We start from the raw sequence: 27,817 nt of genomic DNA on the forward strand, positions 1-27,817 counted from the left end.
CTAACCAAGAACATTATAGCCTTACCCCATGGTGGTCGAAGTGCAGATGTGACACAAAGATAGCTTTGGTTTGCGCAAGAATCAGATTGGTTCTCTCCCTTCCGTACATGGTTATCATCTGATGGAGAGTGCCCTCACCACAGTCTAACAACATGTACTCATTCTGTCTGAAAACATCAAAAGGTGGTGTTTATTATAGACTATAGTCGTGGAAAATCACACAACTCTGAATTCTGGCCAGAGACTGCTTACAAAAGGATGACAATGAAATGGAATAGACTTACTGAAGTCAGGTAATTACAGAACATTTATAACATTAACCCATTTATGCCTAGCGTCTAGAAAAAAGGATTTGGAAAACAGCGTAGACCCAGATGAGACGCCACATGATGCGGCATCTCACTAGGTTCTGCGCTGTTTGCTTAAAGGAATTTCAATAAAAAATATTTTAAATATAGAAATAAATATACTAGACATCCCTAATTTTGGAAATAAATTGATCCAATTTAGAAGGATGGGAGAGTCCACTAGGCCTTAATGCGTTAAACATGAGTAGGTTTTATGAATATTTCATAATCTTGCACCTTGGAGCACATGGTGTGAACCCATTGGATGAGGATTCTATTCTATTAAGAATATTAATGCACTCAAACACTTTATGCATTGTTTAAACAATCGAACATACATTCAAAAGTGAATTATCATCTATATAGGAGACAAATTGAGTCGCGTTCTGAGAAAACTGGGCATAATGCTTGTGCGTAAAGTGCCATCCCAGATTAGCCTGTGCAGTCCACACAGTCTAATCAGGACACTTTCCACCTAAACTTGATTTTCGGTAAGGAGGGACTTCCTTTAAACTAAAAATACCATAAAAGCGTTAAGTGTCGTCCCTGTTAGCCTGTGCGGACTGCGCAGGCTAATCTGGGACAACACTTTACGCACATGCATTATGTCCAGTTTTCTCAGAAGACGACTCAATTATAGTTTTATCAACAGTTTCAATAGCAGTCAGCCCATGGCTGCTTATGATCATAGGGTACCTTAAAGTAACAAGGATTCCTGATGCCCCTCTTTTTTGTGACGGTTTCGCAGACCCCGGCCCGTGCCAATAAATGTTATCTCTGGATAGTCTTTATCAAATATAGGCGCTGTAGGGATGGAAAATATTAATGTGTATATTCATTCTTATTGTAAACCTTTCATCTACAAAGAAATTGGCATAAACAAATTGTCATTCACAAGCGACTAAAAATTTAAAGCCTTTTGGCTTATCAATATTTTCCAAATAATATACTAATATGTTTGTTATGCTAATTAGATAAATAACATTTTTTCCAAGAATACAATTAACCCTCTCCCACTCATAAGGTGAAAATGGCTATGTGCAAACAGCATAACACCAGAACAGCCTGCAAGTACAGGGTTTTTTTGCCCGATTTTATAGCCGAAATTTGGCTATGTTCCCAATCCCAAAAAGTATACTTTTCCCCAAAATGTTGCTAAAAATTCCCAATTGCCAAAAAAAAAAAAAAAATTTTTTTTTTTTTTTTAGAAAGAAGTCTTATGTGTTTTTTATCTCAATTTTAATTCAATTACATCTAACAAAGTTTTATATGATTTTTTCTTTTAAGTTGAATGATTATAAAGAGTTAAATCAAATTTAGTATTTCCCTAATCAGTGGACTTTTCGTGTGGAAAAAAAGGCTAATGAATTTATTTTCCCAATTTCATGAAAATGCTGATAAAATTCCCAATTCCAAAGCCATGGGCTATCTCCCCAAAAAGTGGGAAAAAAAACCTGAAGTAACTCGCAGTCTGTTCAGGTTTATACTATTTACTGCTCATCGGTATCTATTGTTTAGCAATGAAGCCTTAAAAACTTGAACATAGAAAGAAAGGTCTTAATTAAATTTAACTTTCTAAGGGCCTACAATTGCATCAAAATACGTATCTATGTGGTAAAGAGTTAAAAAATAATTGCTAAAATTGTGTTTCCTCCTGTACATGGTATCATGCAGAATTGCAGACACGTTACTAAAAGATTCGTTAAAAAAATGATCCATATGAAGAATAAGATTGAGAGGTTTGAATATTCTAAAATTAAACAAGGGACAAAATTGTCACAAAACCAGGTTTTCATTGTGAAAAAAAAATCTGATAAAGGGATAAAACTCAAAATGAACTTTTGAAATGAACAAACAAAATTAACCCCCTTTGTAAGTTTGTTTACAAAAAAAAAGATATTTTTAGTCGTGGCGACCTTGACATTGGAGAAATTGACGTGATTCTTTCGTGCGACACACCGTACCATGATGGTGAACAAATGTGCCAAATGATTTTAAAATCTCACAATGAATGACATAGTTATGGCCAGGACAAGCTCATTTATGGCCATTTTTGACCTTTGAACTCAAAGTGTGACCTTGACCTTGGAGATATCGACGTAATTATTTCGCGCGACACACCGTCCAATGATGGTGAACAAATGTGCCAAATGATTTTAAAAGATGACAATGAACGCCATAGTTATGGCCCGGACAAGCTTGTTCCGCCAGCCCGCCAGCCAGCCAGCCAGCCCGCCAGCCAGCCAGCCAGCCAGCCCGCCCGCATTCGCCAATCTAATAACCAGTTTTTTCCTTCGGAAAACCTGGTTAAATATTGTAAGTTAAAGCTTAACTTTGTAACTTGAACATCATTGTAACATCATCATGATCTGCCAACAATAATTCTAAAGGGAACACTAAGTCAGGTTGGTATACAGCAAAGTTTCTTCTGAGGCTTAGCACACAAGAAAAGTATTATTATTACAACACAAAGACTTCATATTTAACGATTTCTTGTAAGTTGTAGAGAGTTCTGACCTTACGACACAAGTAAAGAGTTTAAATTTGATTTTATTTAACTCTTCCAGTGCTGGAACCGAATTTTGAAGGCCTTTGCAAGCAGTTTGGATCCAGATGAGACGCCACAGAACGTGATGTCTCATCAAGATTCAAACTGTTTGCTATTCTGATAGTATTCTTTGAAAAAAAATCAAAGAAAATGCTAATTATAGAAATTCAGCAGGTGACATTTTTGCAGACGACAACTTTCCCACCATACAAAGGGTTAATGATGCGCTAAAATACCTTGCACACATACCTGCATCACCATTCTTCAGCTTAAGCTTAAACCTTTCCATCGCTTTGTCCACCCATTCCTTGCTGTGTTCCTCTTTACTGCTGCCGCCAGACCTGTTCAGCTTTCGGACGTCTTCCATAATCTTCTCTTTCGCCACCTCCATTGCCTTGCCTGCATGGAACTGTGGAATCTGGTCACTGCATTGGAATAGGTGGCATGAATTAATTTTGTGAGCGTCTGTGAAATTTGGTCAATGCATTGGAATGGGTGGCATGAATTTATTTTGTGAGCATCAAACTGTGGAATCCAGTCACTGCATATGAATGGGTGGCATGAATTTATTCAGTGATTTTTTGTTTGAAAAGTTTCATGTTAAGCACAAAAATTTGGTAAATTAGTTGTGAAAAGTATCAAAATTGTTAAAGCCAGAATCATTCAGTTTTGAATAATGTTAAGTCTTCAAACATTTTAAGATTGATCTATTTATATTTTATTCTCTTCACTTCTTTTATGATCATATCGGACATTTTTTGTGTATTCATTAACTTTCAAAAGAGAAGACACTATTTGGGGAAAATTTAAGATTTTTTGTCTGAGGGAAACTGCCATTAAATGGAACTACAATAAACAAAACAAAAATAACTGTCATTAGATTTAATAATGTATGGGCCTTTGATTTTAATAAAGCAAAAAGATTATACACCTTAAAATCCACTTCAATCAAGATTCGAGTTGAAAAACGATAGTCTGCATTTCAGTGTTTAATGATTTCACATAGCTGTAGCATTGAATCAATTTACTTTGAATCCTTCATCAAAAATAAAGGTGAATTAGTCTCCATTATACTCTTATCCCCTGGTTAAATGAGAATTTCAAAGTAGAGTGCCCATTGAAAAAAACGTGCGATCATATATTGCACATACCAATGAAATCCCTTCGAACTATACGGCCTCATCATGTAATTCAAATGGTAGCAACCATATACAGTGTTGGTGTCCTCTGCTATAGACGGTCTCGTGAACGAGTACCCACGAGGTAGGGGGAATATATCTCCATGAATGTGGTTACGTATGCCACATGCGTTGTGGAGTTCGGGAAGGTAGCTCATTTCGGCCGCTTCATTGAGAATCAGGTGACGACAGTCGTAGCTTTATAATAAATGACCTGGTAAGTGTACATTTTTTTAAAGTTTTCTTATCATTTTAATATAGCCATGGGTCTCGGGATGCAATACCTCAACTACCTATGGTAAATAATAGTTAAGTTAAACAACACCATATAATTCAACGGCCATGGACCTCGGGATGCAGTATTTACTGTACACATCAACAACCTATGGTAAATAATAGTTAAGTTAAACAAGAGATGTGTTTGTCAGAAACACAATGCCCCCTGTTGCGCCGCTTTGAAGCCATATATTTTACCATTGACCTTGAAGGATGACCTTGACTTTTCACCACTTAAAATGCGCAGCTCCATGAGATACACATGCATGCCAAATATCACTATGCTGTCTTTAATACTGCAAAAGTTATTGCAAAACTTTAACCTTGACTTTAACCAAGGTTAAAGTTTTGGGACAGAAAGACAGAATGACAGACAGACAGGCCAAAAACAATATACCCCCGATCATTCGCTCCGGGGGCATAAAAATATGATATAATTCAACAGCCATGGGCCTCTGGATGCAATTATTACTGTACACATCAACTACCTATGGTAAATAATAGTTAAGTTAAACAATACCATATAATTCAACGGACATGGGCCTCGGGATGCAATTTTTACTGTACAAATCAACAACATATGGTAAATAATAGCTAATAAGTTAAACAATAGCATATAATTCAACAAAACAGTATAGTTCAAAATTACATTATAAACATACAAACATTTGATACACATCCCCAATTACCGTTTCATGAAGCTCTGGTATCTGGGGTCGTCTATGATGCTCTGTGGGGTGATGTGCACGATGATATCAGGTGAAGGAAGGTTGTGAAGGGGGGAGGTCAACAGGGAAGTCAGGTAGGCCTCACAAGGCACTTCTAACACTGAAAAGGAAATTATTTGTGTGTTTACATACAGGATAATTGAAAGTTTGAGCATACTGAAACTTTGTATAGATCTCCTGAAGGAATGTAATGTTTGTACTGTTTGACACCAAACCCATGATTTGCTTCAGTTACCGGTATATGGAGTACTAATCTTATTTCAATACATGAAGTGCTCATAGACAATAAGTTAATATATATTTATGATAACAAGTAAATAAACAAGAGATGTGTTTGTCAGAAACACAATGCCCCCTAATGTGCCGCTTTAATTTTTTTTACCTTTTACCTTGCAGGATGACCAGTCACCTTGACCTTTCTATCACTCAAAATGTGCAGCTCCATGAGATACACATGCATGCCAAATATCAATTTGCTATGTACAATATTAAAATAAATATCGCAACCAAGGTTAAAGTTTTGGGACAGAATGACAGGCCAAAAACAATATGCCCCCGATCATTCGATCAGGGCGCATAAAAACATATATTTAATATAAATTTGACTTTTTGTTTTGTTTTGTTTGCGTAGCTTTTACAAGCATTTTGCTTTGATTCTTTCAAAAGGATTTCACTGACCGATTTTGCATAACCTTTTCTCATAACATGACTACATCAAAATATGACATCATTTTAGATTCTCATAATTGATAGGCTGTCCAATTTACTGTCATTATGCATGAACCAGTTACAGGTAAATACAGATGTATTATAACTGTCTGGAAACCACATGTTACTTTGATAGATAATGCAAATGTTTCAACATACCATATATCCAAATATATGAAAATGCAGATTATAGATATTCAGAAAAGTAAGTAAAAACAGCAAACCAATTTCACAATCACCATTGTGGATTAATTTCAAGTGACACAATTATACTTTTTAATAAAAATAACAAGGGACAAAATTGTCACAAAACCAGGTTTTCATTGTGAAAAAAAAATCTGATAAAGGGAGACAACTCAAACTGAACTTTTGAAATGACCAAACAAAATTAACCCCCTTTGTAAGTTTGTTTTAAAATAAATCTATTTTTAGTCGTGGCGACCTTGACATTGGAGATATTGACGTGATTCTTTCGTGCGACACACCGTCCCATGATGGTGAACAAATGTGCCAAATGATTTTAAAATCTCATAATGAATGACATAGTTTTAGCCCAGACAAGCTCATTTATGGCTATTTTTTATCTTTGAACTCAAAGTGTGACCTTGACCTTGGAGATTTTGACGTAATTTTTTCGCGCGACACACCGTCTAATGATGGTTAACAAATGTGCCAAATGATTTTAAAATCTCACAATGAACGACAAAGTTATGGCCCGGACAAGCTTGTTCCGCCCGCCCGCCAGCCAGCCAGCCAGCCAGCCAGCCAGCCAGCCAGCCAGCCAGCCAGCCAGCCCGCCCGCATTCGCCAATCTAATAACCAGTTTTTTCCTTCGGAAAACCTGGTTAAAAAACCTGGTTAAAAAACCTGGTTAAAAATAAAAAAAGGCTTACTATGTTAAATTAACCCTGTACCACCTAGATACGTAATTCGACGCATGTGTAGTCCCATAGAAATTTAAATTTGATTAAATACCTTTCTTACTAGATTCAAGTTTTAATGGCTGTATTCCAACCCTTAGATACTGATGAGCAGCAAACAGCATAAAACCTGAACAGATGGCGAGTTACACGCAGACTGTTCTGTTTTTTTGCTGTTTGCACATAGCCATTTTCACTTTGCTTCTGAGTGGGAAAGTGTCAAACATGCACTGCAAAGCATCCTTGCTTACCTATCAGTGGTCCCAAAACCGGACCCTCTTCTTGAATAATATCTTTAGGCTCCAGCTAAACAACACAAGCAAATGACGTGTGTAAAGTTAAAACAGTTATGCCTGCTTAAGTTTGAAAGCAAACTTGAAAACACTTTTTTCATGAATGTTCAATGACTGAAAATTTGAGCCATTAAAAAAGCAAATTTGAAATAATTTATTCTAGCAACTGGGCTTTTTCATATGCACAGCTTTTGGTCGATCAAAAAAATAGTTTAATCTTCGACCTTGTAATAGATTGGTTATGAAGACTACTACTGAGATAAAGTAAGACTTAAGAAGATTTAACGCTTCATAACTTAACAGTTCCTTCTTATATTGGTCTCATGGCATGTTGAATTTAATGAAGATTTACATGTATTAAGCTATTTATGACTTTAAGTACAAAGGCTATTGACAAACCTGTCTACCATCTGGCAGTGTGACTGTCCTGCCCTTAACTAGCTCCCCTACCCAGGGTCCACTGAAAGACAAACAATAAATAAAGTGGTTAACAAATAACAATAAAATATGTATTGACCATCCTGACAGCTACCTACAAATTGCATATGAACTGCAGCCAATATGCACGGCTATTATGAAATACAGTGGGAGGCGGTATTTAATATTATATATATTGTTAAATCATTTTTCAAATTTTAGCTAGTGAAGACTATTTACTGAAACAAGGGCTGTTTGTAAAACATGCATGCCCCCCATATGGGCTGTCAGTTGTAGGGGCAGCCTTTGTGTGAATACGATTTTTGGCACTGTGACTTTGACCTTTGACCTAGTTACCTGAAAATCAATAGGGGTCATCTGCGAGTCATGATCAATGAACCTATGAAGTTTCATGATCCTAGACGTAAGCTTTCTTGTGTTATCATCCGGAAACCATTTTACTGTGTCAAGTCACCGTGACCTTGACCTTTGACCTAGTGACCTAAAAGTCAATAGGGGTCATCTGCGAGTTATGATCAATGTACCTAGAAAGTTTCATGTTCCTAGGCGTAAGCATTCTTGAGATATGATCCGGAAACCATTTTTCTAAGTTGAGTCACCATAACCTTGACCTTTGACCTGAAAATCATTAGGGGTCATCTGTGAGTCATGATCAATGTACCTATGAAGTTTCGTGATCCTAGGCTTAAGTGTTCTTGAGTAATCACCCGGAAACCATTTTACTATTTCGGGTCAACATGACCTAGATCTTTGACCTAGTGACCTGAAAATCAATCGGGGTCATCTGCGAGTCATGATCAATGTACCTATGAAGTTTCATGATCCTAGGCATAAGCGTACTTGAGTTATCATCCGGAAACCATTTTACTATTTCGGGTCACCTTGACCTTGACCTTTGACCTAGTGATCTATAAATCAATAGGGGTCATCTGCGAGTCATGATCAATGTACCTATGAAGTTTCATGATCCTAGGCATAAGCGTTCTTAAGTTATCCTCCGGAAACCATTTTACTTTTTCAGATCACCTTGACCTTGACCTTTGACCTGAAAATCAATAGGTGTAATCTGCGAGTCATGATCAATGTACCTATGAAGTTTCATGATCCTAGGCATAGGCGTTCTTGAGTTATCATATGGAAACCAATTTACTATTTTGGGTCACCTTGACCTTTGACCTAGTGACCTGAAAATCAATAGGGGTCATCTGTGAGTCATGATGAATGTACCTGTGAAGTTTCATGATCCAAGGCATAAGCGTTCTTGAGTTATCATCCGGAAACCATTTTACTATTTCGGGTCACCGTGACCTTGACCTTTGACCTAGTGACCTCAAAATCAATAGGGGTCATCTGCGAGTCATGATCAATGTACCTATGAAGTTTCATGATCCTAGGCCTAAGCGTTCTTGAGTTATCATCAGGAAACCATCTGATGGACGGACAGACGTACGGACCGACATGAGCAAAACAATATACCCCCTCTTCTTCGAAGGGGGGCATAAAAAGTGACAGGTCCATATGCGCGTGTATGCCTCTTTATTATATGTAGAAGCATTTTAAGGACATTAATCAGCCATGTAGACAACAAAGGACAAAACTGTGTGATAAACCATGTTATACAGAAATTGACACATGCACAATTGAAAATGATTTGACATGCACTGGTATTAAGTCATTTTAAATTGAGGAAAGACATATTACAGAACATCATGGTTGGACTTCGAAGAATTGCTTTTAGGGTACTCAGTGTTCAAATTTGAAACAACAAGAGCTGTCACCATAGGACGACATATGCCCCCTATAAAAGCTTTGATAGAAGTTATGAAAATTTTTCTAACCTAAACACAGATTTCAAAACCAAAACGCGGACCCTAAGTTCAAGGTCAAGGTCACAGGGGTCAAAATGTTTGTGCGTATGGAAAGGCCTTGTCCATATACACATGCACACCAAATATGAAGGTTATATCTCAAGGGACATATAAGTTATGAATTTTTCAAAACCTAAACGCAAAAGTGTGACAGAAGGACAGACAGACAGACGGACAGTGCGATCACTATATGCCCACCTTTGGGGGCATAAAAATGACATATTTTGCACAAAAGAATAAATGTTCTCAAATTATCAACCACATATATTTAATTAAGATTACTTTTTTTTTAGTTCAGTTAGTACAAGTTTTGAAACCCATCACAATATCTTATGTGAGTTTTACATATTAAAATGTTGTGAACTCACCTTTGGATTTTGAGTGCCTCCAGTTTGTGTCTATCCACCTTGGGTGCAGTCTCCTTGAACTGAAAAAACCAGACATAAAACTGGCAGTGTGTGAACAGGATTTTTCCTGGCGTATCTAAACAGGTGTTTTAAACATGTGTTTTACAGACCCATTCCCAAAGCAAAATGGTACAAAAATCCCATTTAAAGAAATTCTCCATTTTTTTTTTTTAAAGAAGTGTCCTATAATTATTGTTTCTCACTTTTATTTCAATTACATCTTACATAGTTAATTCATTGTAACTATAATGTACACAATATTTGTCTTATAATGTCAATACTTATTTAGTTATTTTAAAGTAGTTTTTCCAAAATATGTTGACTTTTGTGCAAAAAATGTGTAATCCCCTATTTGCGTTTTTCGAAAATGGCCAGGAAAAGGCCTGGTAGAAAAATAATTTAAAGTTATATACTAGTTGCATCATGTACACACAAATATACATTTATAAGCAATGATTCCAAAATTGTTTATTTAATTAAATTGCAGTATCGTTTAGTTTAAAGTATCAACTGTCAATAATGAAATTAAAGAAATGAATAACAGAAACAAATCAGCCATAGTTATTTAAAATTTATTATCAACTCAATTGTTTTAACTGTAATTCATTAAAAATTTCCGGGAAAGTACAAGCTTTTTATCAAATAACAATTCCTAAGCAAATTGTCATACCTTGACAATATAAGCCATTGTCATATGTTTAGCTTGCTCAATCTCCTTTTCCTCATCAATGTCAGCTCTGTTCCTATGCATGTTCTCAATATTGCCATCATAACGCTCGTCATATAGAGGCACATATTCCACTGTCACTTGAGCATCTTCGTATGACTTGTGTGGCAAACCACGCCATTCTGAGGTATAACATTTGAAGGTGCTTAATGTGTGTTTTTAAAAAAAAATGAAAACAGACATTAGGTTGGTCAATAAAAATTCACCACTGTTAACATCAATGATTGGATTTGACAAGCATTCTGTAACACAAGAAGACAAGCGAGGAGTTTATAGTAGAAATGAAAACCCTGTAATTAAGTGAAAATGTTTATTGTTTTTTGAGTGACCTAAAATCCTTCTCTAACACAAGAGAATGTTGTACTCTTGTGTATGGAGTATTTTATGAGGGACACAATAAATGTCGTGCAAATAGAACATACATAAATGATTTTTAAGGAAGAAAATAAAACACAGTATGTTAGATAAGACACATTTAAGGAATATCTAAGTAAGTAAGACATACACTTGGTAATGAAACGTTTGTGAAAAAAATCATTAGTGAAACAACTATACTAAAAATTTTGTTCCGCAAGCGAACTTCATAAAAAACATGAACTATAATCATAAACAGACAAACACATCAAATATTTATTTAAAAGGTAGTGCTCCAGATAACTGTTTATTTCAATTAGTAGTTTACTTTCTGTTTAAAAATATATCAAATAATCTCCAGAATTTGGCATCAAATAGTTCAAAGTCGAATATATCATGGTCTTCTGTAAAACTCTATGGTCAATAAACTGTGATAAATGTAGTACATCAACACTGCGTTACAAAGGATGAAAGTAATTTTCTTATATTAAATAAAAAGCAGTATATGCTTAAATAATAAATACTATTATAGAGCATACTTGTCTTTTTCGGGATAATACCATGAATTATCTTCCCAGTAAGGTGAGAAAACTAATATTTGCAAGAGCGCTTACGCGATATATACCTGGGGCAATGAAAGGTGATAAGTGGCATGTCATCCATAAAATGCAACCACTAAGTTTCTACCTGACCATAGACAACGTAGGTAATCAAGAGACCATGGAAGACCATAAACATATATTTAAATACATCCATATCCTTCGCGCACCTGTACCATATTAGAACGTAAACGTTTTTTCTCTCCTCAAAACCGGGGCGATTTTTACAGTGAACGACTACAACGTTATAGAACGCATACAAATATTGTTGTTTCAAAACCTGACCCCTATTAAGCGTAGGAACCCTGACACTTTTTTTCTTAAAAAATACAAGTATTAATGTTTGTAAATGAACTGAAACTTAATCAAAGACAAAAAAATATAATAAGACTGGGACGTTCGAATGTTCAATATACTGTCTGTTGACTATAAACTTATCAAATATATTTTCGACCATTTATGGTTAATAATTGAGAGTTAAAATCAATAAATATTTAAATGCTCAAAATATATCTTAAAAAAGCAAATGAGTGGTATTTTGAAAAAATGATTTTCTGTCATGTTTGTGGTATAAACTTAGGAAAGTTCTGCATTTCGAATGTTTATATGACAACGTTTTTGCAAAAAAGATCAACTCATACAACGAATTATGTGTAAAATTGTTTATTGATCTGTATTGATTTTTTCAAAAATACGTTTTTATACGTTATAGAGGTTTATTTGCTATCGACAAAGTTCATAAAAAATACATTTAGTTCTTCTTAGTATTCTCATGCACTTCATTTTTCATTTGTATAAAAGCGTAAAAATACGATAGAAACCGCTATGGGGCATCCCTTTCTAAAACAAGTTATAACGTATTTAAGCAGATAATTGTTTGACGATAAACAACTGTGACGGGTAAAAACGTATTTTAGGCCCGATTTTTGTTGTGAACCGTAAAATGTATTTTAAAAAACGCGAAAATCCGTTAAGTATTTAAAATTGTGAAAAACATGCACGTTTAACAACGTTGTAGGTGTAACCTTTAAAAAAGCCCCAGTTCTGAGAAGAAAAAAATTACGCTACAGCGTTTCGCTGCAAAAATCGACTCGTGCCTTAAGGATATACAGTAAAATGTTACTGTGATCATACTGATATTTGGTTCTTAAAACAAGCTAGTGTAAGTCCTGTCCTCAGATTGATTCAAAACTGATGACATATATATTTTTGACATTTCACTCTTTCCACCATTGATCTTAAAGGCAGATTTTTTAGCACAAAATATAATCGTTTGTCATGAGACTTAACATTTAACCCAAAATATCCAAATTAATTTTCCATAACTGTACGTACCAATTCTTGCCCTTGGATCAGCATGTCCCTCTGAAAAGTGACTTAATAGGTCCAGCACCTTTTCCTAGAAGAATATAGCAATCCAGCTATATTCATTACAACTATCAGGCGTTTCCCTGGCCATTTTAGAAAAAATGCAATGTTGGGATTGGGCATTTTTCGCGCCAAAAAGTCCAATAATTTGGGAAAATAAAATTCATTAACTCTTTATTATCATTTAAATTATAAGAACAAGATGTAATTGATACAAGGGCTGTTTGTAAAACATGCATGCCCCCCATATGGGCTGTCAGTTGTAGTGGCACCCATTGTGTGAATATTTTATTTGTCACTGTGACCTTGACCTTTGACCTAGTGACCTGAACATCAATAGGGGTCATCTGCCAGTCATGATCAATGTACTTATGAACTTTCATGATCCTAGGCCTAATTATCCTTGAGTTATCATCAGGAAACCATTTTACTGTTTCGAGTCACTGCAGGGCCCTCACACTACTTTGGGGGAAGGGGTCCGCAGCCCTTAGGAGGGGGAATTTTCGCAGCGTTTCCCTTTTTGGGGGATTTTTTTTACTTACTCTCTCATTATTTCATTTGTACATGTTTGCACTATATTCATTGCATTTTTCATAATTTAGTATGTTTGAAAAGATTAAATTAAAATAGAATTGAGATATAATAATCATGAGACACATCTTTCTATTAAAAAAAAAAATAAAAAATATTTTTTTTTTTTTTTTTTAGGGGGAATTTTTCCCCCCAAAAGGGGAAAAAAGTATACTTTATAGGTGGGGGACTGCCGCCGAAATTCGGCGGCAGATTTGATAGATTGAGGGCCCTGCACTGTGACCTCAGTGATTTTTTTGCCAGAAATTACAGCCGATATTCGGCTGCTTCCCAATTGCATAAAATGACGTTTTTTCCCAAAAATTTGATTAAAATTTCCCAAAAAAAGACAAAATTTTCCCAATAAAGCCAATAAGATTACAATGTAATTTAGCAATAATTTCGAATGAGTGCCGATCGAGTTGCCGAATCGTCGCCGAACAACAACTGACTTACGTATTTTTCGCGAATTTAGCCGAATACGATTTTACGTTGCTATCCACATCTCTCTCTATTATATTGCGGAGGATACCGACGATAGTCGATGTATCCCGATTGTAAACGCCTGTTTTTACACACGCCCAAGATGGCGGCAAGCAGACGAGAAATTTGCGATGCGCGGCGAAAATGATAAATAACATTAAAATTAACAACGGATATCATATGGTTATTACGGAATAATTTAATGCGTGTGTCAATTAACGCAAAATATAACGTTTGAGATAAAAACAACAAATATTTATTACAAATCTTCACAGTGAATGTGCATCACGGAAATCAGTGTTGGGAAATTGGAGTTAGTCTACCGTTACTCACAAAGTTAATGCATTTAAGATGAGTATCGTTCGAAAATGGAAAGAGACAAACATGATATGATTTATATGTTAGTGGATCTGTGTAAAATCAGATTCATATGCATATTCTGCTTTATTATGTTTGTCACGCTTTACAGTTTACTGAAATAGCATTGAAGTGCAAGAGGTTGAAAGGTAAAGAAATGAAATAAATTATTTTAACTCCATATAATACATCATTAACATAGCAAGACCACAAAAGCGTTTTTTTTATTAATATGTGTTAATGTTTTCACCATATGATATTTAATTTAAAAGAATACTGAATTAAATTCTTACTGTTAAAGAGGTTATGATTAAATGGTATATTTAAGAATCTATATAGATTATTGCAAGTTCAATATGAATGTGGAAGGATATTAACTTAACATTGTCTTCATTGTAAGAACACATTAAATTAGTACTTTATAATATAAAAATGCTGTCAAACATACTTTAATAATTTTAATTCTGTTCTTATAATCGTATTTATAATGTTTTCCAATTTCATGGTTTATCGCGCTATTTTTCCCAATTTCATGGTTTATCGCGCTAACTTTCCCAATCCAAAAGGCACAGGCTGTAAGAAAAAAGCAAAAAAAATCACTGGACCTTGACCTTTGACCTAGTGACCTGAAAATCAATAGGGGTCATCTGCCAGTCATGATCAATGTACCTATGAAGTTTCATGATCCTAGGCGTAAGCGTTCTTGAGTTATCATCCGGAAACCATTTTACTATATCGAGTCACTGTGACCTTGACCTTTGACTTAGTGACCTGAAAATCATTAGGGGTCATCTGCCAATCATGATCAATGTATGTAGGAAGTTTCATAATCCTAGGCATAAGGATTCTTGACTTATCATCTGGAAACCATTTTACTATTTTGAGTCACTGTGACCTTGACCTTTGACCTAGTGACCTGAAAATCTATAGGGGTCATCTGCGAGTCATGATCAATGTACCTATGAAGTTTCATGATCCTAGGCCTAAGCGTTCTTGAGTTATCATACGGAAACCATCTGGTGGACGGACTGACAGACCGATCGACTTACGGACGGACCGACCGACATGTGCAAAACAATATACCCCCTCTTCTTCGAAAAGGGGCATAATAAAATTGAGATATAATAATCAAAAGAAATTTCTTAAAAAATAAATATTGTTTTTAATTGGATTTTTTTTCAAACTGTATTTTGTTACCAATTTGCTTTGGGAATGGGTCAGTTTAACGAATCCGTAGATAAGCCAGGAAAAGGCATGACAATCAACATTCTTCACATATATAAATATAGTTCAAGTTAGGGATAAACCAATAACTGTAAATTAATAAGAAAAAACTTCACCATCTAATGACTCACTAACTTGTAAAAATCAAAAATAGCATTATCATAATTAGCACAACATTACAATTTCCCCAAAAACATTCTTAAATCCCTATTAGTAGAAGAGCTTGAGGTAAAGAGGTGTTTGGGGCATTATAATTCGTAATATTATAATACTATTAGTTGATGTTTTTGTTATGTGTGATGAGTATCACAGTCTTAATATTGCAAACAAGACTTTGACCTTATTTATATTTGTAACCACACATGTGTATAGCAACTTTTAGCCTTAAACTGCAGTATTTCCAGTTCAGACTCAAACCCATCACCCATAGGTAAAAACTGCACTTATCTGTTCTAAATTTAACGCTTACAGGTTTTAATACTCACCACATTAGGAGGTCCATGTAGTTTTATTGTTTCAGACCGCTCAAAATTTTCAGTATTACACAATAGAAACCCTGAAATGTATTATTCCTTGTAAAAAATAAACAACAACAGAAAATTTTGTCACATAATACCAGTGATTTTTGTTGTTCAAATTTGGGGGTAGGGGGACCCATTCCCAATGAAAAAAGTATATATTTTTTCCCAAATGGGATCTAAAAATTCCCAATTGAAGGTTTCAAAAAAATATTTCTTTTTAATAAGTATAAACATGTCAATTATCTCCAAGTCCAGCTCTATAAATTTAACCTTAGAAAATATATTGAAACAATTAAATTAGGGCTGTTTGTAACACACGCATGCCCCCAAAATGGGCTGTCCGTTGTAGTGTCAGCCATTGTGTGAATATGTTACAAACCATTGTATAACTTCAGGTCAGTGTGGCCTTGACCTTTGACCTAGTGACCTGAAAATCAAAAGGGGTCATCTGCCAGTCATGATCAATGTACCTATGAACTTTCATGATCCTAGGCCTAAGCATTCTTGAGTTATCATCCAGAAACCATTTTACTGTTTCCAGTCACTGTGAACTTGACCTTTGACCTGAAAATCAATAGGGGTCATCTACCAGTCATGATCAATGAACCTATGAAGTTTCATGATCCTACCCTAAGCGTTCTTGAGTTATTATCCGAAAACCATTTGGTGGACGGACCAACCGACGGACTTACATCTGCAAAACAATATACCCCCTCTTCTTGAAGGGGGACAGAGTCACTTTTATTATCAATTTCAAAGTATTTGTAAGCATAAAATCAACAACATTAATTTCCCTAATGTAATCAAAAGAACCCAATATTTCCCAATTCAAAGGGACCCAGCCAAAAATGGTGAAAAAAAAACACTGAATACATGCACACAAACTGAATCTTAATTGTAATTCTGCAAATCTCTTCTGAATAATGGATTACTTGGCAGCCACATAGAACCGCAGCTATATTAAACATGGTATTTTTTATATAAAATAACCATAAACTATAAAATGTGCTATGTAAAAAAAAGTAGCATTTTCAGTGAGAATAAGTAACAATTAAATTACATTTCAACATTACAAACTGACTTAGACTTTTTAAAGAAAATCATACTGACAACTGAAATAAAGATGACAAAAAGTCGGTTTAAGACCATGCATAAAGAATTTATTGTTTGTGGTTTATTTTAGGGCAAGTTAAAGGTAGATGTAGTTGAAAAAGACTCAGAAGTCTCTATTACTAAACCCCAGTATAGAGTTGTTAACGCAGTATTCTGACTTCATTACAAACAAACTCTATTGACATTGCCAGTTAGAGCGAGATTATACGATTTTGTCAAATATTTATTAATTTATATAAAATGTGTAAAAAACTTATTAAACATATATTTCAATATAAATTTAAATAAGAGTTAAGAAGAACATCTGTCGCAAAATGCGAAATAAGCCAGATATTATGTCTGAAATAGAAAATGTCTGTACAGTCGAATTCGCCAGCATGTAAATCATGCATGAACGATGTGAATCTTAATTTAGTTTAATGGTTAATTTTAAATTCATGCAACGACATCTATTCATAAAACACACGAACACTAACTAAAAAGACGAATGTATCAGTTATTGTAGGACAATATATACGAAATATCTTCGTCACAATCGGCTCGGGCGTTAATTTGTCTTTGCTGCATTCTATGATATTTATCTTCAATGTATAATTTTTCTTGCCTATTTTGTGTTCTTGTAACATATTTTATCAATATATTACAATTTAACAAATATAAAAAATAGTATAATCTCGCTTTAATACAAGCTTGCATATTGAGGAACTTAGCAGCCCCAAACTTTTATTTGTTGAAGGATTGGTCGATCAAATTATTATTCACCACTATACTTAGTTAAGTTTAAACATATTTATTCTAGCTCGATTGCATTGAAGGTACTTAGTACTTATTTGAAACACTCACGAGTTCGTTTTCTGAGCTTATAACCAGTACTTGGTGTCTTTGAGGGAGATCTAAAGAACGCTCCCACAGTGGGGATCAAACCTGTTACCTCCCGGTCGTTAGGCAGACACCATATCCATTACACCACGGCGATTAATCTTATACTTACCACCTAGTCCACTCAGAGCTTCATGACTTTTTCTCGTGAAGAAAATATTGTTCACCATATTGATGTTGACACTAAAATGAAGCAAAGTTCAAAATACTTGACACAATGCACAAATACAAAACAAACCCATTAAAAGGAATATAACTGGGATCAACAGCTTGAAAATGATTTGGGATTTTAGGAACAGATTCAGGTTGAGTCCTTGATTGTTTGCAGTTTTAGACCACCAAAATAACAGACAAAATAACACTATGTTGAGGAGAAAATATTATTAACCATATGTAAAATCAACATTTGATTTTGACATTTTTAAGTTTGAAAGCAGAGTCTGCACGTAATGGCCCTACAAACAAAATGACAGCACAATAACCCGTTGAAGATAAATTTATCAGGCCAAAACACTCATTTCAGTAACAGTGACCTTAAACAAATTGGCCCCAAATGCAATCCCTTGCTAGATCAGCCTGTTGCAAGCCTACACAAACAAGAGATGTGTTTGTCAGAAACACAATGCCCCCCATTGCGCCGCTTCGATACATGTTTTTTTTACCTTGGACCTTAAAGGATGACCTAGACCTTTCACCCCTCAAATGTGCAGCTCCATGAGATACACATGCATGCCAAATATCAAGTTGCTATGTGAAGGGACATGGAAGTTAGGAGCATTTTTCGAAACCTAAACGTGAAACCTAAATGCAAAGTGTGACAGAAAGATGGACGGACAGTCCGATCACTATATGACCTCCTTCGGGGGCATAACAAATGAGCAAAATACCTCCAAATTAATTTAAGCTCCGTCAACTTTTTTAGCAACAGTGAACTGACCTTAACACAACTTGCCCATAATGCAACCACTTGCTAGATCTGCATGTCAGCTAGAGACAGCAGTACAACAAGTTCTATAGGTGGCATAATTCTGCTAAATTAAAGCCTAGGGTTCAATGCCTTGGTCATCATATGATCCCACAGAGTCTTAGATGGTTCAATTATATTCAATGATGTATCTGTAGTAGTTACAGAGATATGAACTTGATGGTTGCAAATTTTAAAATGAGTTTCAACTTGCACTCACACCTGACTTTTCTATGTACAGAAGGGGGCATACCAGCAATCATGCTTAATAAGGGCTTTTTCAGTGAATGTTAATAAAGACCCTGAACACATATGTTCAGTTTATTTCACTATCCTGCAGTAGACATTTCTATTGAGATGTTTCAAGCAAATGTTATGGTGAATTTCAACATAGGGTATCATTCTGCACAATTGAAGGTCCGATTTATAAGCCTTGGTGAGTGACCTCACATTATGTAACAAAAGACATGTGTGAAGTTTTAATTTAATATGTGTAGACGTTACAGAGATACATAATTGTGGCATGCCAGAGTTAAACTTTAATTCCATCTTAAATGCAAACCTTATGCAACCAGACTTAAATATGTACAAAAAGTTCCATAATTATCCACAAAACTGTTCAAAGTTATAGGCCATGTCCAGTAAATGTTATTTATTACCCCAAACACATACCTATTATGTTTTATTTAATTTCAACATCTGTAGTTACATATAGAGATATTAGGTACCTGCACACAAAAATTAACTAAAATATTTAAATACATGTACCTAAAGGTGCATAATTATGCTATATTGCCGGTCAGAGTTCACAGAGATTGGTCAGGGGCACAATTTTACTTTGTTGAATGTGAGAATTATGGAACTTGGTCAGTGATCTGAAAATGACTTAAAATAAGTGTGAAGATTCAATTGAATACAAACAGTGACATGGATATGTTAACCAGCCCCTCATGAAGACACTGACATTTGGGTGCATAGCATAGCTTACACAATTCTATGATTCTACCTAGATATCAAATCTAATAAAATGTTATATGCATTTAATGATTTTATAACAGTTAAAAACTAACAAGTCTTACATATCCTCACCTCTCTGTGAATAACTGCACGGATTCTGGAGCATTAAACAAATACCTGAAAAAACAAGAAACAATTGGGCCGTGCTCTGTGAAAAGGGGGTTTAATGAATGTGCGTAAAATGCCGTCCCAGATTAGCCTGTGCAGTCCACACAGGCTAATCAGGGATGACACTTTCCGCTTTTATGGTATTTTTCGTTTAAAGAAAATCCAGTTTAGGCGTTAAGTGTTGTCCATGATTATAAGCCTGTGCAGACTGCTCAGGCTAATCTGGTCCGACACTTTACGCACACGCATTAAACCCCCTTTTCACATAGCACGACCCAATTATGTTGTACAGAAATAATTCCCGCCAGTAATCAAATGTTGAAAATTCTCAAGCACATACAAACAAACATACATGCAAAAGCCAGTAAATGAAATACTCATTTTAATTTTTATAAATCCGCACGGATGGTACATGTTAACAGTACAAGAGTACATGTATAAAGATCTGTTTCTTGCTTTGTTTAAACCTATTTATTTTAGCTTGATTGCATCGAAAGCCTATGGCTTATTAAAACGCTATTGAGTCCCTTTCCTGGTGCAAACAAACAGTACTTGGTGTCTTAAGGGGAAGATCAAAAGAATGGTCTGACAGTATGGATCAAACATGTGACCTCCCGATTGCTAGGAGGACACCATAATTATCCACTACACCATGGCAACTTGCTTTGACAGCTAAGTAACAAACATGATGATCAGGTGGCCATTTTTAACTGATTGGGCAGATACATGTGACCTCTAGTGTTCACAACTTTAATTTTAATGTTGCAGACGGATGACAAACCATCGACATCCTAAATAAAGGGGTAGCATAAAGATTATAATAGTTGGTAATTCGATCAGAAACAATAACTTTTTTGTTGACCCTATCTGCAGCATACCAATTACAAGGGAAAATATATAAGCTCCTTCATTAAGTGGCAGCATAAAAATTCAGATTTTTTGTAATTCAACCAGAAACTCAACTTTTTTTCTTTGGCCTTATGGGCAGCATACCTATCACAAGCTAGCTTAAGTAGAACACTGGAACCAGTGCCTTCTGGGGCAGCAGACAGCACAGTCAGCGTTATAGAGGCTGATGCAGGAATATCATTCTTGCCTCGCTTTGAGGCCTCCAATCTTGAAACCACCTTCGTTTTGCTCTTTTTACGATCCTTGGAATACAAAATAAATAAATACAATTAGAGAAAACAGGTCGCTTCCAACTGTTGCTGTTGGGGTAACTCTTTAGTGACACAGTAAGGGTGTCTGACTAACACTCTGGAGGTCGTGGGTTCAATCCACCGCCTGAGCTCCGTATTTTCACAACAGGATTTGTCCCTTTTCTCCACTAATTCAATATCAAGTGAAAGTCACATAACATTATAATCACATTAATAATGTGCATTTTTTGCATGTTTATAAGGACTAATCAATAGAAGCGTTACACCGTCAAATATATCGAACACGAGGGTAACTATCCGAAATACGCGTTTCCTCCGGACAATATAGCATTTTAAAGAAAAGATACAGAAAATACCATCGATTAGAAAACATACCATTTTTATATACGAAGAATAAGAATAAGTTAAACAACTCTGATGCAGGTGTGATTTCAACCGTGTAATAATTCTTGGTCGCATTAGGATTGTTATTTCAACCTTCTGTCATCATGCAGCTTGCATAGAGTAGCCGGCCTTGGAATTTGAACAGGTTACGCTAAACTAGATTTGTATGAAACATCCCTTGGCAATCGTGATACATCGGCTATCTCGGATTCCTCCGTAAGATTGATTTATGAAATAAATCGTCTGCTGATCCAGAGTGATCCCTTGGGTCCGTGCTTTTATTTGATTAAGGCTGATTCACATCGTAGTCCCAGAATAGTGAAGCAGTTCGTGTAGATACCATGTACATGTAAATGACCATGCATTATAGTAAGGAGCATGACTATTTGAGTAAAAAATTATTTTATTAAAAAGCATGTATACAATATATTAAATATCAAATCTTTATCAATAGTGTGACATTGATGTTTGTTTAAAGTTTTTATATTCGACGATTAGATCAATATTTGGAATATTCACAAACTCATAAATATTGAATTGTCTGTTTCATGGAAAAACTGTTGAAGGAAGCAAAATAAAATATGTTGGCTATGATACAAATGGTATCTTTTCTGAATCTTCTGAATCTCATAATTGTCGCATATAAAAGATAAAGATAAAGTAAATAAAATCTTTTTCCTCCAAGCTCCCGTAAAAGCGTTATATACGCTAAACCAAATATATTCCACTAAATGATGTTATCAGACCCTGAACCATACCTAGTAGAAGCTGTGTATAATACTAGGTGTGATCCTTAACTGGATCCGGAGCTGAATACTTCACCCTGTCTACTTGGTTTCGGTTTAACATGTATAACGATAAAACATGTTCACACCACTTTAAAGCACTCAATTTATATTTTACAAGTGAATATAATACATATTCATCGTTTCATGATATTATAAAAGGATGGTAATGAATGAACCACTTTGCATCAAGAGATACAAAAAAATGTGGACCTAGAATAGAAACATGTTAATAATTCTTACATTCGTCCTCCATATTTCGGAACAATAGTATTTTATTAAAGCATATTTTATAATTATAAAAACATATTGCGGTGAAAACGTTTAATGATAATCGATAAATCGTGCAAATATTTATGCTGGTAATATGAGTAAATACGTAGTTACACAATTTGTTTCCATGTATATTCGTAAGAAATGTAATTATATATTTTATGAAAATAATTCTAGACAAGCAATAGGATAAATTGACCGCCTATAACGTATAATTTTACTTATTAATACTTTGCATACACGCGTCTTTTCATTTCCCACACCAATGTTAAATTCCGACTCAGAATTTTTGTATACCCACGTGGCCACATTGTTTAACAATTTGTCAGAGAGCGTTTCATTATTTTGCCCCAGAGTTTCGGTTCCAAAGTTGTGCCAAAGGCGAAAAACGGTGACGATTGGACGTACAAGATTTATTTCGACATTGAAGCGACCAATTCAAACGTTAAAATTTACGATGGGATGAAAGATGACTCGCTTCTGGAAAGCATGCCTAGGATAGTAGGAGCGAAGAGACACAAGATCGTAAGTGGTGGCCCATTGAGAAGCACACTGACGGCATAAGCTTACAGCGCAGCTCAGTGTGTTCCGTTGTTCGAGACAATAACAAACGCAACCCTCGCAAACCCCCCATAGACAAGATTGATACTGACAATGGCTCAGCAATAATAAGGAGTTGGATAAAGTTTATGACAATTTGAATAGGAATTGCCATCATTTCGCAAAAAGGTGTTTTTAACTACTTGTCTGTGGACAAGAAACTGTGACATAACGCTAGTTGACTATTGGAAGTGTTTCGAAAGCATACCGGTTACTGGCAGATTTTTTACGGACATATTGACCTGGGGAACTTTTCTTACCGCAAAAGATTCTTATATAGTTTTTGTATCTTTAGTGGGTTACTTTTACATATATACATACGAAAACTTTTTGTATAATATAAAAGATGAACATGAATAAATAAAAAAAAAATTTAGTTTTGTTTTTTGTTTTGCGTCTTTCTATGTACGGCATTTGGTTGGTTATGCGAGATACGTGTACAATGTTCTTTTTATAAGACAAAGACACGTACGAATAGATTCGTTATGACTTTTGAAGTATAAATAATTATAACATGCAATTACAATATGAGCATATACGATTTAAATTCAGCATACCCGTAGCCAGTGGTGGTGCGCTGGGTGCGTTCGCACCCAATATTTTTTGGCGAGTAAAACATGTACTTTCAGTTGCACCCAAATTTATTCGATGCAAAAACGGTTATTTATCTTTCCCCGGAATCCAGTGAGTCTTCGTATTTAAGCATTACAATAATGTTGAACTTAATAGGCTACCGACAGGTCACCATCTAATTAATTTCTCGATGAAGTCATTTCCAAGATAGCTCAACATACAGATCTTTCCACGATGTTTTAATTATGTCCAACTTGACACTATGAAATATGTCCTACTCTTAAACAGTTGTTATACTGAATTTAAAACGTTAAAACATATGATCAGGTTGAGGTTAACGTTTAATGTTCATTAACTGTGGCGGATCTTGAGCATAAAGTGCAAATAAGTACATATTTCTTTCTTCAACGTCCAGGTATGCATTGTTAAGGACTTTGAGGCCATAGGGCCAGCAGTTTGTGGTTACAGGGTCTTTATGAAGCCTAAATTGTTACAGTAGCCCCTTTCCCTCTGGTCCACTTATTATATTGAAAAGCATACTTGATGCTACAACTACAAAAATTAGAAAACTTGCATGTGTACACAATTGACAGTAACATGTTATATATAGCAAAACAAGTAAAATAATGTTTATCTATTTTATTACGGAACTAAACACACATGTTTCATGTAACAGATTCCAGCCTATACGTCTCTTCTACGGCACTTCAGCTTGCCAAAGTCATCGATCAGCTGTGTGAAGATTAGTTCTCGGTGGACTTGACATTCAATAGACAAAAGCCCTAATGCTGTCAACCTTTCCTGACTCATGGCGTTCCTGAAATAGATTTTCACGAGTTATAATGTTGACAATGACCTCTCACCTTGACAGTTATTAACTGGGATTGTTAAGTATATGTATTCGTTCAGCAATGGCAACGTTTGGGAAAGTTGTCTCTAGTTAACCTCCATCTAACTTCAGAAGTTCACTCATGTGGATGATGGTTCTGTCTTGGACCGCTTCCAGCTAGCATAGCACATCAAACCGAACAAAACTGTCCAGTTGTTGTCATGACCATACGGGCAAGTCGCATAATAAACAGCGAAACAAATGGTTCTGAATGTATATACAACACAGAAAGAAAATTGATAGCATAGTAAATCAAAGCGAACTTAACAGTTACAATTTGATATATGTACATCGGGAAACTGGTAAAATCCCACAGAAAATTGCTACTGCAATCCCGATAGAGTCGTTAAATGGCGTCATGAAGAAAGATCATATATAGGGAAACTGGCCTTGCCGTTGGGGGCCCCTTAAAAATCGGGGGCCCAAGGCTGCAGCCTTGTTAGCCTAGTGCTTAATACGGCCTTGGAAGTGAGCTTCAATTAGAAGTATCTTGACAATCGCCATACTGAATTTTGTTTTCGAATTCACAACGGATATCTTTGATCTTTGAAATGTCCATAATGATTGATTAAAAGTTGTAATAATATGTTTGCTGTTAACAATGGGTTTCATATGTGACTTTGAGCTTTTGTCATATACTATGTTATATTATTTAAGTGCTTCTTAACAACATTTGATACCGTTAAGTTTGTAAATGAAATAAAAGCCCACTCATTTTATCTTTTTGACAGACAAACACACGCATAGAACTCGTAATGCAAGAATATTGACTGGTTAAAAGAAAAATGAAGAATCAATTTACAACAATACACATTCCACATGCTGTATATCAATTGAAGCCGTTGCATCCCGAGCTGCCATTACATTACATAGCGCATTTTGTAAAACTAGTAGTCGCGCCATACTGCAGATAAACTAGGAGAGAGTAGCGATACTTGGCTTTCGGTGGAAAATAATGGTTTATTCAATATACAAAAGGAAACCTTGGCACACGATGTTTTGAAGTACTAATATTTCCTGAAGCGAAATAACATTTAATGATTTGTATTTTGTTTAAATCAGTGTTATTGTTTTAAAATTATTTTCGTATAATTTACGTTGAAGGTAAAGGTAAAATTACAAGGTCTGAAAGGGTTTTGAAACAGGGCCCTACCAATAGTCTACTATGCCTCTTTATTTTTTAAGTAATCATTGCTACTCCCCTGTGTCCACGTCGCTCAGCCTTAAAGCCGTTTTCGCACAGGCAAAATCGCTGTCTTCGTGACAACGCGCTGAACATAAAACTTAATCATTAGTCTAAAATTAAGTCATCATTGTTTGTTATATCCCGCCAAAGTCGGAGGTATATAGAATTTTCGTTGTCCGACCGTCTGTCCGTACGTCCGTTCGTCAGTCCGTCTGTCATAATTTTTGTTATGGCTATATCTCAGAAACTTTATAAGATATCAACATTAAGCTTCATATGTATTTATATATTAATGAGGAGTAGTGTCATGCATATAAACTTTAACTATAAACTTTCCTTAATACAAGTTATTACCCTGTGTGTGTTTGTTTGTTTATATGGTGTAACTTTTCAGGGCTATATCTCAGATACCATGCAATACTTCAACATGAAACTTCATGGATGTATAGCTACTAATTAGGAGAAGTAGCATCCGTAAGAACCATAACCCTTCACTTTCTTGAATAAGAGTAATCGCCCTGTTGTTTTTCTATCAAGAAATTTTTAAGAGCTATGTTTCAAATAAGATACAGCATTTCAACATGAAACGTCATGGGCGAGTAGAAACAAAGGGGAAGAAGTGCTTTGCATAAGAACCATAACCCTGCATTGTTTAACCTAGAGTTATTGCCCTTTGTTATTTTTGCAAGATGTAACTTTTCAAGGCTATATCTCAAATATGCTACATGATTTAAACATGAAACTTCAGGTTTGTATATATATCTATGAGGAGAATCTAAATTCATACAAAACAATTACCCTACACTTAAGTATGTTTTCTGACTATATCATACATCAAGAAATTTGCACCCATCCATTAACAAAATTAATTTTTCGGGGGTTAACAATTCCTTAAATCCGGTAATCTGCAAACGGGATCAAATAGGTTCCTGTCAAAGGTTATGACACGTATTTATCCAATATCTTCGTAACATCTGTCCTGAAAACAAACATATCGCGAATATTTTATTCAGTTATAAATAAACACTAAGTATCGTCCAAGCAAAATAATCTTGTTAAAAAATGGCATGGATAAATAACATAGATTTTGATATGCTATGGTTGCAGATCATCGGTGAGATATTTTTAAAAACACATAAATGTGATTAAATGCATTTGTATCTTAGTATCTCTTCCTGACGCTAAAGCATTCAAAACGAAACGAGTATTGTATTTTTAATAAATGTAATACACGTCCGTGATGTTTATTGCCCACACTTTTGTGGAGAGAACGATCTTGATTAAGAAGACATTGTTTCCAGTGCCCACTGCATAAGGGCTGTGCTTGGTGGCTTCCCACTTCTTGTTCGGAACCCAAGAACCTGAACCTTTATGAGAGTCATGAAGTAAATAAGCTCATTTGTCTGCTGAAGTTTGGAATACTTGCACTCTTGATTAAAGACAAAGGTGAAATGGCAATGCCGCAGAGGTTCAGCAATGATCTTCTGCACACAGTCGTACATATGTCTTTCTTCAACTTGAATTAATTTTCAATACCACTAAGTTTATTGGAAATTGGTTATCATTGGCATGTTAGTTAAATATGCGAAAGATGGGAATAATAAGTCAAATTATTAGGTATTTTTGTAGGCTACCAATTAATGTTGTTGTAACTAAAATGAAAACATTGTGAGCGTCAATGATATTGATCAACGATTATAGAGTGTAGAGTATTTATCGTGAAGAATATTTAAGATAGGTACAACACATGCACTACACAGAGTTGCACATGTTTATAGTAGTATAACGATTGCACAGTGTGACGAATAGGACAAAATTATTTAAAAGCAACTCGTGTATTTATTATGATGCTAATTCATTTAAACTTATTAATAAGAATAGTGTAAATGCTTATAAGCATATGGTAATTGAACGATACTTACTAGATCTTTTTTTTTAAAAGCGACCATAATATACGTAATGATTATTTAAA

The 27,817-nt window shown here is 35.1% G+C and overlaps 1 protein-coding gene across 1 annotated transcript; it reads right to left on the reverse strand.

The window, feature by feature from the left end:
• Nucleotides 1-26: 26 nt before the first annotated feature.
• On the reverse strand, nucleotides 27-21,687 carry LOC127839105 (zinc phosphodiesterase ELAC protein 2 homolog). The gene is made up of 15 exons (XM_052367308.1): nucleotides 21,531-21,687; nucleotides 20,989-21,146; nucleotides 19,960-20,004; nucleotides 18,019-18,089; nucleotides 15,879-15,949; nucleotides 12,727-12,790; nucleotides 10,382-10,560; nucleotides 9,673-9,731; nucleotides 7,398-7,458; nucleotides 6,957-7,011; nucleotides 5,039-5,177; nucleotides 4,047-4,271; nucleotides 3,145-3,320; nucleotides 1,044-1,151; nucleotides 27-167 (listed from the first exon to the last, which is right to left on the reverse strand). The coding sequence occupies exons 1-14, from the start codon at nucleotides 21,612-21,614 to the stop codon at nucleotides 1,045-1,047; spliced, it is 1,494 nt and encodes a 497-aa protein (XP_052223268.1). The 5' UTR covers nucleotides 21,615-21,687; the 3' UTR covers nucleotides 27-167; nucleotide 1,044.
• Nucleotides 21,688-27,817: the final 6,130 nt, after the last annotated feature.

Source organism: Dreissena polymorpha, chromosome 7 (genome assembly GCF_020536995.1).
Source record: "Dreissena polymorpha isolate Duluth1 chromosome 7, UMN_Dpol_1.0, whole genome shotgun sequence".
Taxonomy (NCBI): Eukaryota; Metazoa; Mollusca; class Bivalvia; order Myida; family Dreissenidae; genus Dreissena; species Dreissena polymorpha.

Coding starts and splice junctions, on each gene's coding strand:
- LOC127839105 (XM_052367308.1), bottom strand. CDS start 21,614: ATGCGACCAAGAATTATTACACGGTTGAAATCACACCTGCATCAGAGT. Junction 20,005..20,988: donor CTTAAGCTAGCTTGTGATAG/GTATGCTGCCCA, acceptor TTGTTTTTTCAG/GTATTTGTTTAATGCTCCAG. Junction 7,459..9,672: donor GAGGCACTCAAAATCCAAAG/GTGAGTTCACAA, acceptor TTTGTCTTTCAG/TGGACCCTGGGTAGGGGAGC.